General features: G+C 31.7%; 1 protein-coding gene and 1 long non-coding RNA gene across 8 annotated transcripts in view; both read right to left on the bottom strand.

The window, feature by feature from the left end:
• LOC143063563 (contactin-like) overlaps window positions 1–2,824 on the bottom strand; it is a 45,008-nt gene extending 42,184 nt beyond the window's left edge. Inside the window, exon 1 of one of the 2 annotated variants that reach the window (XM_076235769.1) lies at window positions 2,689–2,824. In XM_076235769.1, the coding sequence (XP_076091884.1) occupies window positions 2,689–2,702 (14 nt within the window). In that variant the 5' untranslated portion in view covers window positions 2,703–2,824. Of the gene's footprint in view, window positions 1–890; window positions 909–2,688 lie in introns of those variants that run through there. The other variant, XM_076235770.1, reaches the window with a different exon arrangement.
• Window positions 2,825–5,171: 2,347 nt separating this feature from the next.
• On the bottom strand, window positions 5,172–18,865 carry LOC143063561 (uncharacterized). Of its 6 annotated transcripts, none has more exons than XR_012975043.1 (5): window positions 18,057–18,154; window positions 17,465–17,559; window positions 11,463–11,609; window positions 6,284–7,124; window positions 5,172–5,602 (listed from the first exon to the last, which is right to left on the bottom strand). It is a non-coding gene; the product is annotated as an uncharacterized LOC143063561 (long non-coding RNA). The 6 variants fall into 6 exon arrangements; XR_012975047.1 differs by having other exon boundaries at window positions 11,463–11,598; XR_012975045.1 differs by lacking the exons at window positions 17,465–17,559; window positions 18,057–18,154 and adding an exon at window positions 18,796–18,865.
• Between the last annotated feature and the right edge of the window lie 970 nt (window positions 18,866–19,835).

Genomic DNA, 19,835 nt, shown 5'->3' with positions numbered 1-19,835 from the left:
AGGGGGGTGGGGGTGGGGGTGCGTCATTTGAATTTTCAATTCAGTATTATTCTGAAGATGTAGGGCATACACTAAAAAAAATCACTTACAGGGACAAAATCAGATTGAAGCGGATTTCTTTCATAAGGGGGAGCATGGACCTCCATTTTGTTGAAACAATTAGGTTGATTATTTAGAATCACTGTTACGGCAATCAGAAGTCCCCACTGCTACACCCCCATGGAATAAGGCATTTATAATACCTTACTCGTAATGGTATTGAATTATTTTTTCATATTACCTTATATACTCCGTGAGATATATTGCGGTTCCGAAAATATTGCTAAGTACGTTAAGATGTGGAGAATATACTTCCTGTAATATTTTGTTTAAGTAAAGATTGTAGGACTTTTGGAAAATATCCTAGTAAGTTTGTATATGGATATTTGGGGAAAAAATCTACCCTCCCCTTTTTTTTGTTGTAAAAGGGAAGTGATAAAAATGTTAATTTCACATCAAAATAGATTTTTTTTAAACCATAAGCAAAATGTAAGCAAGGGAGGTGGCAGCGCATAATAAGCCGAACGATTATAGTGAACATTTTATTGAAAAAAGTATTTTGTAAAATTATTTGTTAGCACAATAATGTCATGCTTACAACGCTACACGCAGTCTTGTGCTACGCCACTGAAACCTTGATCTTGCTTAATAGCGTTTAAAATACATTGTCTCCAGAAAATATTACAACCATGAAAGATAATTAAAGATTAAGTAGAGGAAAGTTGTGGATTACCGAAATATTTTTCTTCCAATGCTCAACCGTCAAAACATCAACCATAAAAAGCGTTGTCTTATATGCGCCAATTGTTATCATTATACTATGTTACGTTCTATTGAATTGTTTTACATACCTATATCAATTTAATCCCAGCTCTTTAAAATAAAATCATGCGTTGATCAATAAATTTAAATAATCATAACAAACTTTTACACGGATGAGTACATGTGATGAGCTAATATATATTATACGGTAACTAGAGAAAGGTTCCGATTTAAGTATTCCTTAGTTAAGTGTAGACTTATGTAAGTTTATGCATACCATTTAAGAATTTGACTTAACTAAGGAAATTCTTAGTGAAATCTAAGTTTAAGGAATACTTAAGTTAAGATGTTTTATGCATACGGCCCAGGTATATCCTGAATCGTACATGTATCAGCTTTCTACATGCCAATTTTCAACAGATGTTTAAAATCATATAAAAAAGAAAAGGTCTTCCGAATAGAGGTACCACTAAAAAACCCCTGGTTTTCTGGAAGTCTTAAATTAGTATACTATGGAGTGCGTTAATCCTCAATTTTGAATGCAAACTCATAAACAAGTAAATTTTAGCTCAACATGGTCTTAATATATTTCTCTTTCACCAAAAGTTTCATTTCTGCCAATTTGTTGGTTATTTTCAGTAAACAATGACATCAAATGCACTATTTTTTGTCCGAGTAGGCCTACTTTCGCATGTATACGTTCTAAATTTGAGGGAGTAATTGGTGGTATGACACCTTTATCAGCATTTGCTACATATTGAGATACGCACGTGGTCGGGATACAGTGATGTAAAAGGAACGGCTATAAGGCTTCCTAAGGACATTTTAATACCTCTTCTTCCGATACGATTTTTTATGCCCCACCTACGATAGTAGAGGGGCATTATGTTTTCTGGTCTGTGCCTCCGTTCGTTCATCCGTTCGTCCGTTCGTTCGTTCGTTCGTCCGTTCGTTCGTTCGTCCGACTTCAGGTTAAAGTTTTTGGTCAAGGTAGTTTTTGATGAAGTTGAAGTCCAATCCACTTGAAACTTAGTACACATGTTCCCCATGATATGATCTTTCTAATTTTAATGCCAAATTATAGTTTTGACCCCAATTTCATGGTCAACTGAACATAGAAAATGAAAGTGCAAAGTTCAGGTTAAAGTTTTTGGTCAAGGTAGTTTTTGATGAAGTTAGAGTCACAACTACTTGAAACTTAGTACACATGTTCCCTATGATATGATCTTTCTAATTTTAATTCCAAATTAAAGTTTTGACCCCAATTTCACGGTCCACTGAACATGGAAAATTATAGTGCGAGTGGGGCATCCGTGTACTATGGACACATTCTTGTTTCTAATATTTCACAAACTGTTAAGACCCCTTGTTCACACAACTGAATAAAGCATTTTTGTTTACAATATTTACATTTTCCAAGTAAGAAAATCATCCTGGTGAATGTTTTTTCGATAATTAACTTTGAGACTGACGAAAAAAAAAACCAATTAGAATATATAGACATGTTATTTTCATTGCTTACCATCGGTTTTACTTGTTTGACACTCTGAATTTGTACCATTCGTCATATCGATATCACAATCACATGCTAACCCCCTTTTTTGATGTTATTGGACATAAATAGTAAAATATTGTAATTCAACTTTTTAAGATAAAAAAAAGACATTACTAAACTTAGAAATTAAATGATTAAGAATATAAAGCTGGACTTGTTGACTGTGATAAACATTTGATCATTCCATTATTTTTTATGATATCACAAATGCAAAGTGTTGGCGGTAGTGTCCATTTTAGTCATAAACACGTACGAGTATGTCTAATCACAATAAACATCTTATCAATAAATGAAGAGAATGACATGAAATTCCAAAATATTCCTATACTTACCGAAGAAGGAACATTGTTATCAATGCACAGATAAACTATGTTAATTCCAGTTTGTACTAATGAAAATTATTTCAAAATATACCATGATTTCATCAGGAATACGGAAATATGCGTCATTTTTGTCATACAATTTTTACAACTGAATTGCAGTAATAAACTATATCGAAGTATGAGAATTTTCATTTTTATGGCTACTTGTATTATTGGGAGATTTTATAGTTGAGTTATATATAAGGTGCAGTTAGGATAATTTTAGATAACCAATGATTGTTTTATTTATTAATTTAAACCATCATTTTGTACAAACAGCGTTTGCGTTGTGCATTTTTATGAGTGTAAACTATTAAAACTTGACTAACTTCTCGACTATCAGACTATACAAGATATTTTTTTCATTTGTTTTTATTGTCACTTTCAGAAGTTATTACGTATAATTGTATAATTGTTTTCATGAGGAATGGCTACTTGCTTTTTTTTTTTGTCATTAGAAAAGTTTTGCCAATTTGAAAGTTTTGTATTTGAAGTTTACATTTTATTCAAAAGGCTTATAACATAATTATTTATTTTTTTATTTCAAAGGTCTGTAAATATATGTAATGAATTTTGTTTCCGAGTTGTAATTTGGGGGGCGAAGCCACTCGAAAGCTGACATATTTTAACAATAGGACGCGTTTTAACAACAGTCTTGATAATACAATTAAGAAAGGTATCCGAGAAAATAAACTCATCATAGATACCTGGATTAAATTTTGTATTTACGCCTGACGCGCGTTTTGTCTACTAAAGACTCATCAGTGACGCTCGAATCCAAAAAAGTTAAAAAGGCCAAATAAAGTATGAAGTTGAAGAGCATTGAGGACCAAAATTCCTAAATTTTTTACCAAATACAGCTAAGGTAATCTATTCCTGAGGTAGAGAAATGTTTTCTATCATTTACTAAGGCCACTTCGTCGTGAAGCCTTCAACACGGGGCATACAAATTATCCCCTCACTGCAAGTTTAAGACGGCCCTAGGTCTATAATTGCTTGCAAAATGATTCGGATAAACTTTGTAACACCACCTGATAGGTCCCGGTTAAAAAAGAGCATACAAGAAAGTAACAAAATATACTGACAGATTTTTGAAACGCAACACATATTTTGGCGATTATTTTTTCTAGAAACAATTCTTCTGATCCATACCCACGCTCATACGAATACTACATCTCTATTTTGCTGAGATTAAGCAATGAAAATCTGAATCAGACCATAAGAATATTGCAGACAAGAATACGTCAACGTGCTGCTTTCAGACAATTTCACGTCAGAAACTCGTTTTACTGTCCTTACAACAACAGTTCAGGCAGATGGAATGTATTGATGACCATCCATGATGGCCAGATAAATATGTAATGACAACGCAACGTCAGAAATTTTTGACTCTGCAACTTCATTTGCGAGACATGATTTCAGCTATGTACAACGTCAACTGCTAATCAAGTCGATGAATGTCATGGCAGACAGAATAATGCCAATCCTGTTTGCCGTATACTGAAATGCCAAAGAATCGACTGCAGAAAACATTCGAAGCACTAAATTTTAAACCACTTAATTGCTTAAACACACTGTATTGTATGCGACAGAGACAAAATCAGAAAGTACAAAACAGAACTCAAAATGAGCCCAAAAGAACTGGTTGACCTCTATGGCAAACATTTTGTTGTTGATTGCAGGCAGTCATTGCCTTCGATGGTGTCACATCCATTGATAAGGTCGAAAACCACGATCTAAGTGCATATGTAAAGCAAATTTATATCCGGGTGAAATTTGATCCGGTGGAAAAAATGTCACAGTAGTTGTTGTTATTTTTTTATCTGGAGGAAAATATTTCGCTATGATATTTTTTCATTCTGTTTCACAGTGTCTTTAAAACTAATTTGCTCATATTTGAAGGTTGTACGGTTGTCTGTAGTGGTTTGCATTCGTGTTCTTTCGTCTTTTGTGGAACATGTAGTTGACTCTTTGGTAGTCAAACATCATCTCTTTATTTTTTCTATATCGATGAAAAACAGATAGTTCAGAAGTAATTAGGTTTCATTTGGAGTTTTTCTTATACGGATTTTTTTTAAAGTAGTTCTTTTATTTACTTTTCTAGAAACGTTGAGAAAGATTTATTCCAATGGATAAATCATAATATTATTCCCAAACTCATGTTTTTCTTTTTTCTGGGACGCTGCTGGTTGTTCGCATTGGTTCGTGCATATTTGGACTCTTCCCATGTAACTCATATGCAAAAATAACTAGTGCGACATTTTTGTTTGCTGAAGTTGCATACTTTTGTAAAAAATGAAAGGAAATAAAACACCACAAGATTATCAATAAAGAACAGAGTTTGAAAATACACACGATGTTGCTTTTTAAACTCTATTTCTGGGAGGATCGATATTCAAGATATATGGTTTCACAAGGAGTAATGGCTCAACTAATAAAAAGCTATATAGCAATAAAATTTAAAAAGTTTATTAAAAACAGTGCAAAACAAAATTATGTTCAAGATATTTTCAAAATCTTAAATTGTTTCTTGAGATATCGGTAAAATCAGTTATTGTCATTTAATTTGTATTTTGAATTCATTAATCAAGGTAAAAGACATAAAATTGTTGTCTCATTATGGCACATACACATATGTGTACAGTACAGTTTTGATTTCCTAGTAGGAAATACAAATACAGTAAATGTACGTTCTCAAACTCAAATTCGTTGTATAATACATTATAATGAATTCCAAGTATATCATTTCTTTGTTTTAATAAATAGTATACAAAATTATTTACACAAATAAAAAAAAATGTTCCATTAATTGACGAGTCCTGCAACAGAATTATGCACATTCACATTTACTTCTGACTGTCTGTACTGTCATTAAAGTTGGTCACTGTAAAAAAGACAATAAAATCTTGTAAATGTGCTATTATGTCTCTCTTTTTTTACAAGAGTAGGACAGTCTGAGCATTTTTTTAAAGATCATGCTTTGTTAAAAAAGTGGGCATCTAAAAAAATACTTTTTCAAGTTTTCTGGTTGTTTAAAAAAAAGTAGCAATCTTTCATTCTTCAAACGTTGTAATTTGTACTTAAAAAACCCCTCTGCTAAAGAATGTTTGATGCAGTGTTTGATAACTGAGCTGCACCATTGAAAAAGTTTTTTTCCCTCATGAAAGAAACTCAAGAAGCGGTCACTAAAACTTTCTTAATTACTCTCTGTATAAAAATTGCATTGATATATGTACATATGTATTCAGTTGTCAAAAGACAATGCAATTTTAGTAGCGATATACACCGTCTTGAACACGGCAGACAAAAGACAAAATGACCCTTTTTGTTTTTATGCACTTTCATTTAAACATATTTGATTGCCGATGGTACCCGATGAAGATTATTTTAACAATAAGAGCCATGCGCAGTAATAATGATATCATAAGGACGAACATTTGATTATAAGGTAATGGGGAGGCCTTATGTAATTCAATGGTCGTTTCCTTATCACACCCGATCTTTCTCATCGGACTTCATGTCATGTTTTGTAAGAGCAATATATAAACCTTTTAAAAATCATTACTTTTTAATAATCTGCTTCAACCAACATGACTGGTTGCCCCATAAATGGGTTGGTTCTTCGTCCTGTTGCTGACTGGTAACTGGGTGGTGGAGATCTCAGGAGGTCTAACTCTCGGTTGAACTGTCTCCATTCGGAGGGTTGTAGTGTGTGTGGTTGTGTTGACATCATATGTTCCATTTCAATCGGTTCTGCGTCAACACTTTGAACAATCAACGGAGACAATGGCTGAACGCTGTGACGAGGGATCATTGGTGAATTGCCCAATCCAGGGGAATCCATTACATTCATTTCAAACTCGACAGGAGTGAGACGTGCGCTTTCACTTGCACTAGGTGAAGGCTGATGATTGGTGGTAAGCAACTGGTTATTAACAACATAAATTGCATTTCCCATCGTGATAGAGTTTGGACGTTTATAATTTTGAATCATTGTTGATTGTCTCGAAACATTCTCTGGTGTATGCTGAGTTGCTACAGACAAAGATTGTTGTTTACTTTGTCTAGACGTTTTGTCATTATACACAATTGCAGTTCCTACGGCTATTTCTGTGTGATTGTCTTTTGATTGTATGTCGTCGCTTTCTGTTTTATTTGGAGTTACTGATTCGTTTAACTTTGTTGTTTTGTGGTCGAGATTGGCAAAAGCAAAATTTGTGTAGGCAGCTGGGGCAGTTGAAAATACAGCATCTTGTTCGTCAGGGAATGCCACTTTTTTGGACGTGTAAGTAAACTCGTGACGCAGTGGAGCATGACCAACTACAATTTGGTTGTCTTTCTTAAACATATCATCCATTACATCGTCCACTTCCGGCATAGGCAAAGGTCTTTTCTCTTCTTTTAAACTAAAGCAAATATTTCTTTTTAAATTAGTACACAAAACATTTCAAAAGGAATATAATTACAGTAATTCCGGGCCTTGTACAAGCATTAAACACTTTGATAATGACTCTCAAAGATTACAAGTTGACAATTCATTTAAAGAAAATTTGTTAAATGGTGAAGTTATCGCAATGTACTTGACTTTGTGTTCCTCAGTCACTGAGGAACACCTTAGTCATAAATTCACTTACAAGACATTATCATGTAAACGCTTGTTGTAAAATAATCTTAAAATAAGAATTATATTTTGCTTTTAGAATTGTTTAAAAAAGAAATGCATATCAGAGTGGAAAATGTACGTTAGATATTAAAATCAAGTTTTGTCCCTATATGACACATTGAAATGAATGAATGAAAATGTGTTAAACTGTAGTTATCTGTCGGTAATCAGAAAATCTCAGCTGGGAACAAAAACCTGAGCGCTCTTAATACATGTAGGTATAAGTAACATACAACGTATGACATAATGTCGCTTCCAATAAAAAAAATACAGTGCAAACAGCATGTACGAACAATCATGTATTGTGTTAAAGGAGACGTGACACAATTTTTTTTTTTTTTTTTTTTTTGATTAATTAATAAATATTGGTAAAAAAAATATATTGTAATAAATTTTTCTTGTCAAAACATCATTTAACGGCCTTTAAATGGTCAAAGAATCCAGCGCTTGTCGTAATCTTTGATTTTTAATGAGATACCGGTCACGTGATCGTGATGACGTCAGTGGATACAAGCCGAGAAAATGTCTCAATGAGGACGAACTCGATCATATTTCTACATAATTAAACAATGGACAGTGTTAGCATCAGTTTTCAAGGCAACTCTCTAACTTTAGATATTCGACCGTATCATTTTGAGCCGTTACTTGTAGAAAAAAATCAAGTAGAAGATATAAATTCGTCATCCGACATTGACGATCTTTCAAGCAATGTCGATATAATATAAAAATACTATATCAATAATTAATTTCACCGAAAATAAAGATACATTTCTTAAAAATGTTTGAGTGAAATTTAATTACATTTAATAAGAGAAAAGGATAGGTCATAAAGAATGTAGGACAGAAAGTCACAGGACAAAAAGTCACAGCCAAAAAGTCACAATTTATTTTCGAAATTATTTTTCTAGCCCCTAACAAGAAAAAAATAATTTAGGAAAATTCAAAATTTTTGATTTATTATATATGAAGTAACTTTGTTACTTAAAATTATTCAATAGATATCAATAATCAAATAATTGTTATAAAAATAACATGTCAAAGTGGCTTGATATCTATAAATGGCTTCATTTTGGCGTCAGATATATCCTTTGCATGATATTTTTTTTTTTTTTCATTAATCAAGCTTCATGAAAAATTTCTTAAACAAGCAAATGAATAAAAATAATAGAATAACTATCACCTTACCAAGTATGACGGGTGTAAAATTTGAATCACTAAAGCTGTTACCAATAAATGTGTTATAAGTATGACATAACAGGGTTGGTTTTTTTTTTTGGGGGGGGGGGGGTATTAAAGTAAAACAGTAAAATAAATCCATATGTCTCTTCTCCTCCATAATAATCCCATTGAAAATGTTCTATGGCACTGTCTTATTTTTTTTTAATATTTTTCTGTGTGGTATATCTTCAGTCTTTAAATTGTTTTGTATTTTGTGACTTCTGTCTAACTTCGACAAAGTTTGGCATAGGGGCCGTATAATATGTAAAATGAAAGCTTACAGTATTGACGGAAACTTATTGAATTGGTTTCAGGACTATCTTCACGACAGAAAACAGAGAGCAGTAATGCATAACAGAAATTTGAAACAAACACGATAAACGATTATATAAAATTGAAACGTTTCATTTGTACGGCCCAATAACGCAATTGAGATGTTCCCATTCATTTATAACAATCATGATCTATGTAGAGCTAATATTATAAATGATCCTTCTTGTCATTGTGGGTCAGATATTGAGGATGTCTACCATTACTTCTTTGTTTGTCCAAAATACACATCATGCAGAAAAACCTTATTCAATAATCTTAACTGGCTATCTGAAAGCATTGTTTTAGATACAAAACTATTAATTTGCGAACACATTGAACTTTCGAATGAACAAAATATTCAAATTTTCAAACATGTTCAAAATTTCATACAATGGTCAAACAGCTTTTGTTAAGCCTTGATAGTCTATGATAGAGCGTTACTGTTACTGGCACGGAACATCATGATCGTCATCATAAGTACACACGTCATTGTCACATTATCATATGACTTTTCAAACTTTCCTTTTCTCTTTTTTACGAATGAAAGCTAGTATTATTCTATAAACTGTTTGCCTTATATGTATGTCCATTATATCATACTAGTATAATTGTAATTTTATATTGTCCATGTTGTATGATTTACTTGTGTCTAATCCAATTTGCTTTAATTCGGCAAATAAAATAATGTTTCAACTAACTCAGTCTATACTTATACATAATCTACTACTCCCAGGTCTGTATCAATTGGATGTATTTGCATTATTTAAGTTAAAACTATGTAATACAGCTTTATGTCTTATGCAATATAAAGACTTGCATACATTCACTAGCCAAAATATTCGTTGCACATTCAAATCACCTTTTGCGTATAGTTTTTCACCGCAATAACCTTGCATCAATGGTCTGTCATTTTAAAAGCATCACTTGGCATCTCTTCACAATTATTTTTTATTAAGAAATAAAATGATTATTAATTAAAGAATAAAATAATAAGGGTAAGTACTAATAACTTATTGCAATACACCTTTCATACCTGCCTTATTTCTATTAGAAAACTCATAGAAATTTATGTACCAACTACAGGTTATGTATTAGTTCTATTCTGTAATACCCCATATCCGACAGTTAGGTATTGACTATTGTTTATTCAAACAGGTTAAACAGATATGCATTACGTAACTTATATCCGTAACAATTGCCAACCTCACCTGTGAACCCAGTAGGTGAGCCCATGGATGTACACAGATTCGGCGCATGTTACGCAATAGCGCGTATTGCCGATGTCTTACATATCACCACCCGGGGGCATGACACCTGTAGCTTTTAACTTCAAAGGTAAATCAAGCGTTGTAGAGAACGTGTGCCGATACTTGTAACTTCTGATCAATGTTGGTGACTTTTAATTTATTATGTCCAATTTCAGTGTACACACCTGCACACGTGAACAGGTAGTAAGGTACACACAGGAGGTACAAAATACCAATTTTTAATATTGAGATATATTTGGCTATACAATTATACACAAATATGACTAAACTATATAAAAAAAAAATTATAAAGTGAACCAAAAAATATTTGCGAAGAAAAAAAAAAATTCTTCAGCCTTTCTCTGCTTTTTATAAGCTCCCTGCGTATAGGTATAGGTGGACTGGGCTCAGCTGTTGTTTGTTGTTTCAATGGAATATCAGGTATTGCATTTGGAGTTTTAGCTTCATGGTAGGACATCCCTCGAGATTCTTCTTAACTTCTGGGTCACGATCGTAACAAACATTTGTAAAGTGGGCAACAAAGTCTATGACTAGTGCTTGGTAGGAAGTCCTATCTCTTCCTGGGTTAGATGATGATCTACTCGGAAAACGAAAAAAAATAAATTCAAACTGTCTTATGCCTTCTGTTGCATCCACTGGCAGCACACAGAACTATTTTTAATCACTGTCATGCTTTTTTTTAAGATATTCGAAAATGAAATTGCGCTAATTATGCCTATACACCCGTCAGTCAAATATGATTGATGTAACCACTGACGTCACAGCCTCGTTCTGAGTGACTTCCGGGATTGAAATATGCATAATTAGTAGGTCGACAGATCGATACATTTAGATTCATTATTTATCCATTTAAACGATAATTATATTGCTTTCGATGTTTTTTGGGGGGTAATTATGTATAAATAAATATTTATTTACCAAAAAAAAAATATAAAAAAATCATGTCACATCTCCTTTAACAGAAGACTAAAGTTCTGCTTTTTGTTGATTTTTTTTTTAATAATGATGATGTTGTTTGTTTTGTTTTTTTTTAATCTAAAAGACGAACACTTTAAACTAACAAAGTCATCGGTATACATTTATGCGCAACAAACCTACAAACAGTTTGCAAAATACATGTTCACGGCTTTTATCATGGATAAGCAGTTTTCAATTTGTACTAAGTATATGTCTTTGTAGCTCTTCTCGCTTAAGCAATATATAGTGTGACAGTCGGATGATTTAATTCAAATTGATTTTCCAATCTACGAAAAATAAATATTAAATTATTTTTAAAAACTTACTCATCCTTCTTTGACCATCTACATTTCCAACAGATAACAAGAGTAATGATAACCGCCAATATAACTTCAGCACATATAATAATGAGGACGTATTCCCATCTAGGTAAATCAGCCATTATTCATACTACTGTGTTGTCTGTATAATATCTAAAACATAAAACAAGAAAGAATAAAAATAACCAAAAAATAGCTATAACAAAGAATGTGTCCATAACTACTCACAAGGATGCCCAAATCGTAATATCATTGCTTATGTTCAGTGGACCGTGAAATTGGGGACAAAACAGTAATTTGGCATTACAATTAGAAAGATCGTATCATAGGGAACATGTGTACTAAGTTTCAAGTTGATAGGACTTCAACTTCATCAAAACCTACCTTTTTTTACCAAAAATTTAACCTGAAGCTGGACAGACGGACGAACGAACGAACAAACGAATGGACTTACGGACGTACAGATATATACGAACGAACGAACGGAAGTACATACCAGAAAACATCATGCCGATAAATGGGGCCTAAAAACTAAAAATAGTAATACAAATGTAAACGTTACCGATTTGTTGCACATAACATATGGGACCGATTTCAGCATGTGTCTCAGAAATAACCTCCATTAGTTAAGTGTTAAAAAATTTGGGAGGTTAAACAATTAAAACATTAAAAGTTTCACACTCTCCGAGAGCATAGTAGATCTTGTAAAGTCAACTTCGACTTAGGGTCCACCTATAGATCTCTTTAATAAATCATTAAAATTAGTAACGAAACAATGGCTATCGGTCTGTAAATGGAAACTTGGCTCGTTCAGCCGTTAAATACTTTATTCTATTTGCTGTTTCATATTAAAACATTCAATTATTTTGACTACACAACTATTTCTCCATTATAAAGTTTTGCTTTCAAATGTTTATATTTTCTAAGAGGAGAATAATTTGATTAAATGCACAATTTATTAAACATTTCAAATTCGCAAATAATTTTGACATATTAGGACTGACACTCTTTAATATACCATTAAGAACACTAGTATATCAATTGAACTTTTTGTTTAAAAAGTCTGAATTGATTCTTCTTACGAAATAACACAACACTAGTAATTGATGTTTCTTGAGGGTCAACGAAACGTTATAAAACATTATAAAACGGACCTAACGAGCAAGGCAGACGATATCTATTGTATATAATAAAAATAGGAAAACAAATTGAAAAGTAAATGATTTCAAAAACAAAACTAACAAAACAATTTAACTATGGAATTATAATAATTGGTCTAACTTATTGAAATCGAGGTCCACATATTGATAATTGTTATATACCTCAGTTAACCATATTATGTTTTTTCTTGTCGTCTTTTCTTTAAATTTTTTTTTACATATTGATAATTTGCTTTGAAAATCTTACTGCCACATATTTGAGAAATTTTCATCTAATTTGACAAGTTAAATAAACCTCACAAAATCATACTAGCAGCCAATAATCACACGACTTCATGATATCATTGGCGTTATTCAGATACCTTTTAAAAGTGTAAGAAATAAATTCAAAATGCAGATTTTCCGCCAAGTGTGTTAAACGCACTGTTGAAAAAGATGCAATTTAACACGTCAATTATTTAATGAAAGCAAAAATAAATTTGTCAAAGCAATAAAAGTGTTACAAAATTATATAGCAATTCAAATATAAGATTTAGTAACGTCTACACAATATGCAGAGAAAGGCTGTGAAAGGTATAGTGTATCCTAGCATTGGTGTTATTTATACTTGTCAATTTCATATTTCCGACCGCTTTACGTTTTAAAATAGTATGAGTTTAAACGGAAACAAGTTATTGCAGAAAAGCACGAAGCAGACGACATCCGGTTATATTTTCCTGTTTAAAAAGGTTGTTTACTTTCTACGTTGTATTTTAATTAGAATTTAGGAGTGATTTTTCCCTCCAAAAAAAGTGAACACCCAACATAAATACTTATAATTTCTAATTTGGCAACTTCATGGAGAAAATTCCTCGTGAACTCGAATTCGATGAATAGGATAAAGATTTAGGCAATGTGTATGATTTATAGAGTACTTTTCACCAATCAGTAACAGCTTTACAAATAGATTTTCTTTCTGCACAATGAATATTGATTTCACTTAGTGTTTATTTTTTTAATTTATTTTTTTTTTAATTTGAGGATGGGACGGGGCTAACTGTTTTTTTTTGCAAGTTAAGTCTATTTCTATATTCTTTGTGGAGATACAGTTCAAAGAACTCAGTACGTCGAATCCCGCCTCTCGGGTTTATAATGTTTGTTTCTGAACGGTGTTGATGAATTATTCGATCACCATATAAGATCATATAAATTCCTGTTGAACGCGGCAAATAGAACATATTATTTTTATCAGAACTGTTAAAAATAATGATTTCGGAAAAGCGTTTAATTTTTTCAAACATGATACATGTAATGTGTGCTTTTCATAACATCGAGTTTTAATCACTAAGCGATGTATCCCTAATTTATTTACGTAAGTATAGACCTGGGAGTAATCTATTAGTTCCAGATTAGACTTACTGACAAAACCTCCGGTATCCGCATACCGACCTTTGAAATTCAACGTCGTTGATACAGATGTATCTGCGTTTGTTTAACAGTTTGCGCGTGTTTACACATAAAACTCTAAACAATAGCCAGATAGTGCATCTGAATACCCAAAATGACATGCTAGTTGTGGAAGTACAATTGTCAATCTATAGGCACGAAGTGAAGAATGGAATCTAGTGCATCTAGTATGTTGAGTCGTAGTAATTGTGAAAAATTACAATTTAAACGCATAAACTACAAATATTTGTTTTTCCTGACCATATGTTTTGTGCATTCTAGTAGTTTGAGGGATGGAATGATTGCAAAACATATTCTCTAGTCTGATCAGCAAGCTTCCTTATCTCATAGATTAATAAAATTATGTTCCGCAAAAACTGTTAATAATCAATTACGATATTGTCTATTACAAACGCATCACGTATTTAAAGAGTAAATTGTAACCTCCCTTATCACAGGCTCCTCCCATCATCGTGAATATTATGTCAACGTACATAATTCAACTATAGCAGTGAATTATCAAAAGTGGCTAGTTTAATCTTAAGGTACGAAAACTAGCATGGTTAATATTTTATATCATGCTTCTAATGGATTTGATATGGTCCAGACTTTGCTTTTATAAATTCTTTTGTACACTATATAAAAGTAAAGAGATGTGTTATGATTGCCAATGAAACAACTATATATACCAATTAGTCTTTTAACGTCTGGTCATCTTTCAAGGATAATAAAAACATTCTAATAATTATTCCTAAAAAAAATCAAATGCTTGAGTAATCCCAGAACTTTTCAAAGGAAATGGTAATGTTATGTTGGGTATTTTTTTCAAAGTATTTGAGTAAAAATAAAATCGCAATATAATGTTCTATAATTACTCCATTTGACGTTCTATGGCCAATGCACGGTTGTTTATTTATGGAAAATAAACACGTGATGAGGGGAGCAAGAATGATACATGTATCGTGCAGTTTTAAGTTCTATATTTTGGTCAAATGATTGTGCATAAGAAAAGACAATTTTTGTTGGTGTAGCAACCGTCACAACATTTTCTGAGTATTATATAACTAAAGTGTTACCTATGCTAATTAAGATGAGAATAAACTCGAATTGTAATATTTATAAACTTTTGACAGTTATTATCTCATAAGGTGTTAGACATGTTTGTTTAAGCCTAGGATGTTGTTGAAAATTCAATTATCAAACGAGAAATCGTCTTTGAAAGCTTCAATTACCCTTGACGTTTGCTTGACTTTGAATTTAAATTTAAAAGACCTTTTTTCATTTTTTTTTTAAATTGTCTTAATTTATATGTTTGGATATAAAAGTACTATTAAAACGTTTGTGAATTAAGTAATCAGTGGAATTCTTGTTATGGTTATATCTTTATTCATTTGTATCTATTAAAAGCACGCGTTGTTATAGCAACCCTAGACAACTCTGTTTAGTAACATATGTAAAAATGCGTCCGAAGGAGTTTAAATTTCGGAAGGTCATAAGGCAATTCGTGTGGAATACGTGCGAGTTTGTACAAAACGTTTTGGGTATGAACTAAGTTTGTTACAGCAATTATGGACGACAGCAACAAACGACAAAAACAGTCTTTTGGATTTGGACGCAGTAATTGGGACAGGAAGTAGCTTAGTATAGGGTCCGTAGAAATACCGCAAATGACCTGCGTAATATATGTTTGGGTAATTGAAATAAACGAAAATTGGTGTGAAATTTATCAGACAAGTAGAATCAAATTAAGATGGTGAGAATGAGTTCCTGTTTTTCTGTGATATCGAACAATCCAATTGATACGTGATCGATCTTTAGGCCTCTTTTCGATCATGGTTTAATTCCCTTATAACATAGAATTTGCTAACTTATTAGGCCCGTACTCGAATGACACAATAATTAATTAACGAACGAAAACAAATTGATACAAATCCATCAATTCGATTGAAATATTTTCATAAAGTCTTCATAACATTTTGAATTAGAGCAATTTTCTTGTACACAACTAATGCAAGCTTCATTTGAATAAAACATTGGTGTCAATATTTACTAGAGTTCAAGTAAAACACTTTCAGATACTGTATATATCAAAACTAACTGCATATACTGAGTAATTGTAAATACTTGTAATGAAATCTGAAGGATCTGCATTTTCAATAAACAAATAATTGAAGCAAAGGTAGACAAACAGTACGGACCTGTCTACGGAAGTTTGACGTTTTAGAAAGCGTTATTTTCCCAGTTTATAGTTACAGTAATTCTAGACATTTATTTTTTAACTATGAACTCATAATTGACATGTCTAGATTCACCATTTTCTCGTTTATTGTCTGTTAACAACTGATTGCAATAAAGACCTGAGAATTCATTCAAACAGTTCAGTAGACAGATAATGTACATAATTTTGAACAAATCAGTGTGACAACTTTGCTCATTGTGGAAGGCCGTACGTTGACCTAAAATTGTTAATTTCTGTGTAATTTGGTCTCTTGTGGAGATTTTTCTCATTGGCAATCATACATGTACCACATCTTCTTTTTTATATTTGCGGAAACACAATTCATTAAATTTATTTCGCCTGGAAATTCTTAAAACAGATTGAGAGATGAAATGATTAGAGGAAACGATTAAACCCTTTTCTTTAAATTGTAGAGATAGCAAGCAAGTGGTTTGTTTCTGCAGAGTATTTGCATCGCTTTACATGTACATGCAACAAGTCAAAAAGGTTAATGGACTTAGACAAACAAGAATTTTGAAAAAAAAGAAATGATAAAAAATATTAATTACGTGTTAAAATATATTTGTTATTTAAAAAAGAAACTTTAACTACCTAATAAAAATATGTATATGTTGTAATGTTGTTACTCCACTGTCCTACGTGAGAGGATGTTTAAGTACCTCGCATGTGGTAGAATGAAATTCAAAACAGTGTGTCTGTGGCCATTGATTGACACATTAAATTCATCCATTGACTGGGACAATTTACGTGAACGTTTGTCTGTAACGACCACTGTTAACGACGTACTTACGATTGACATTTAAACTGTGGGGTTACCAAAGGTTTCTTAACGCCTTTAATTATAAAATAATTCAAAATATTAATCAGGAATAACCTTTATGTTTTGATTTATATAATTGGTATAAATCAAAACATCGTGTTATTTCTGATTAATTTTTCGAACTACCCTATTAAGGTGTTGAGAACCTTTGGTGACCCCATAGTTTAAGTGTCTTTAAAAAGTACATAGTGAGCAGTGGTCGTTACATACAAACGTTCACCTAAATTGTCCCAGTCAATGGATGAATTTAATGTGTCAATCAATGGCCACAGCCACACTGTTTTGAATTTCATTCTATATCGGTGTCTTTTATTATCTAATAAACAATATGGGTTTTGCTCATTGTTGAATGATGTGCGATTACCTGTAAGTCCTTCAGCTGTTAACATCACTGTACCGGGTGTATTAATTTAGTCTTTTTCGCAATATTACAACATCTTCTCAATTTCAATTTTAATACTAAAACAAGATTTATGAAATATTGCAATAGAATAGAACAATTAAATTTTCATAGCATGAAAAATGGATAATTGCGATGATTAGTTGGTCTCATTGGCGTTTCATGCCCCTTTTACTCATCGTATACAACAAATAATCTGTTTATTGTCGTCACTTGTTTGGTATACAATTGCTCCATTAATATATTTTAATATTTTTGTTTAGAATGTTTACCAGATATCCAGCGATACAAACAACCTCTCGATGATTTGAATATATGCATTTCAATTAAATAATTTTAAAAAGTGTGTTTCATTCCATATAACATATTAAATAGAAAAAGTTATTGAAAATAAAAAAAATTATAATTAAAACATATAGAAGTTAAGCTTAGATAACAGAGAACTTGGTCAAAATCGAAAGAAATTAAAAGTTATAATTATATATCAAACAAGTTATATATCTTACTAATTAATTACCTTATATAAGCGTACACTTTTAAAAACAATAAAACTTACTTTTCTTCTTGAATACTTTTCAACAAATTTTGTTTAAAGTGAAATTTGTTTAGGTTGGATTGTCTCCGCCCATTTATTTGACGTTTACCTTTCACCTGCTGTTATCAGTTCTTAGTATTTACTGATTCTCAAAATACTTCAATTTATAAGTAAAAACAAACAGATTAAAATAGAAAACTTCCTAGTCACCAATCAATTAAAAGGTGTGTGAATGAATACCTTATCAGAATCATCGGATAAACCTACGTTCTTTAGTACTTTCAAATCTCTAAGACTTTAATTTTTGAAAAGTCAAAATACCAAAATTAAGTCATTCAACTTGCATTAAATAATTGCACTATGTATTTTCCTTTTAATGTTATAAACACTGATACAAATAACTAAAATGTCTAGAGATCCAAAATGTACAACTGTGTGACTCCAAGTAGTTCAAAAGATTTGATCAAAATGATAAAATATAGAACTTTATCGCAAAAGAATTTTTCACGTAATACACATTTTCACGGAAATTGCCATTTTATTTCGGTAAACTAAATAAAAACTTGCTTTATCTTTATGACTAGTTTAGTGTTGAAATTAGGGAAACACTAAAGAAAATCACTTAATATGCATGAAAATTAAATTTTCATAAATAAATGATTTTCTTTCAAATAGAACATGAATACTTCCAATGTTTTATAACAGATTTATTATTAATATTATGAAATATTACCATAACTGTTGAATGTGATACGCTTACCTTAAACACAATTCCCGTAATAAATGTGGACACTTCTACAGTGTAATTCAACAACTCGACAGTCGAAACATGCTTACCTTTTATTAAACTGTTTTATAAACGAATGAAATAAGCACAGCATTTTACAGATATATTGCAACGTCATGCAAGATGATTTTGTTGACAGCTCCCATTACTGTCTGTAAAGTACCTTTTGGGATCAATATTACAACATTTCAATAATAAACAGTTATACTAATATCATAATTGTGGAGTCCCTTTTCATTAGTATATGACTTTGTATAAAGTGAAAATGAGAATGGAAATGTGGAATATGTCAAATAGACAACAACCCAACCAAAGATTAGACAACAACCTAAGGCCACCAATGGGTCTTAAACGCAGCGAGAAAATCCCGTTCCAGGAGGTGGTTCCTCAGCTGGCCCCTAAATAAAATTGATACTAGTTTATATATGTAAGTACACGATTGTCCTATCAATTTAATTTCATTAATAGAGTAAGGTCGATTTTCCCTCAACGTATTCCATATTAGGCCCATTTTCCAAAAGTCTTTCAATCTGTACTTAAATTCATAGTATCACATCCCCTAGTGTGGATCTGAAAAAAGATATGGCTTATATCTTGACATATCATTAAATTACAAACGCCTGAAGATAGACCAAATCACTTTAGACACTTTGATGAATTTTGAATGTTGGTCCCAAAAATCATAGACAAAAGGACATATTTAAACAAAACCCGTTACCGGAAGTATGCTGAAACTTAAACTGTGTATTGTATTTCGGATAAAGCGATGTCCTTAAATGGTAAATTCGACAAAATATATGCATGATTTGCAATTTTGTATCAAATGTCTTTTACAGCAACCTCTAACACTGAATAACATTTAAATTTTATGGAAATATTTGACATTTGAAGTGTACGATATAGTCTCTAAGATTTTAACTCTCTTAGTGCAACAAATACTGGAGAAATTAGCCCTACTCCTTCTGTATACTGACTTAAATTATCTATTAATAGTTTGAACAAAAATTCTTCGA

This window comes from Mytilus galloprovincialis, chromosome 2, assembly GCF_965363235.1.
Source record: "Mytilus galloprovincialis chromosome 2, xbMytGall1.hap1.1, whole genome shotgun sequence".
Taxonomy (NCBI): Eukaryota; Metazoa; Mollusca; class Bivalvia; order Mytilida; family Mytilidae; genus Mytilus; species Mytilus galloprovincialis.
The sequence above is the reverse complement of the archived record's forward strand: the minus strand, read 5'-3'. Positions and strand labels throughout refer to the sequence as shown.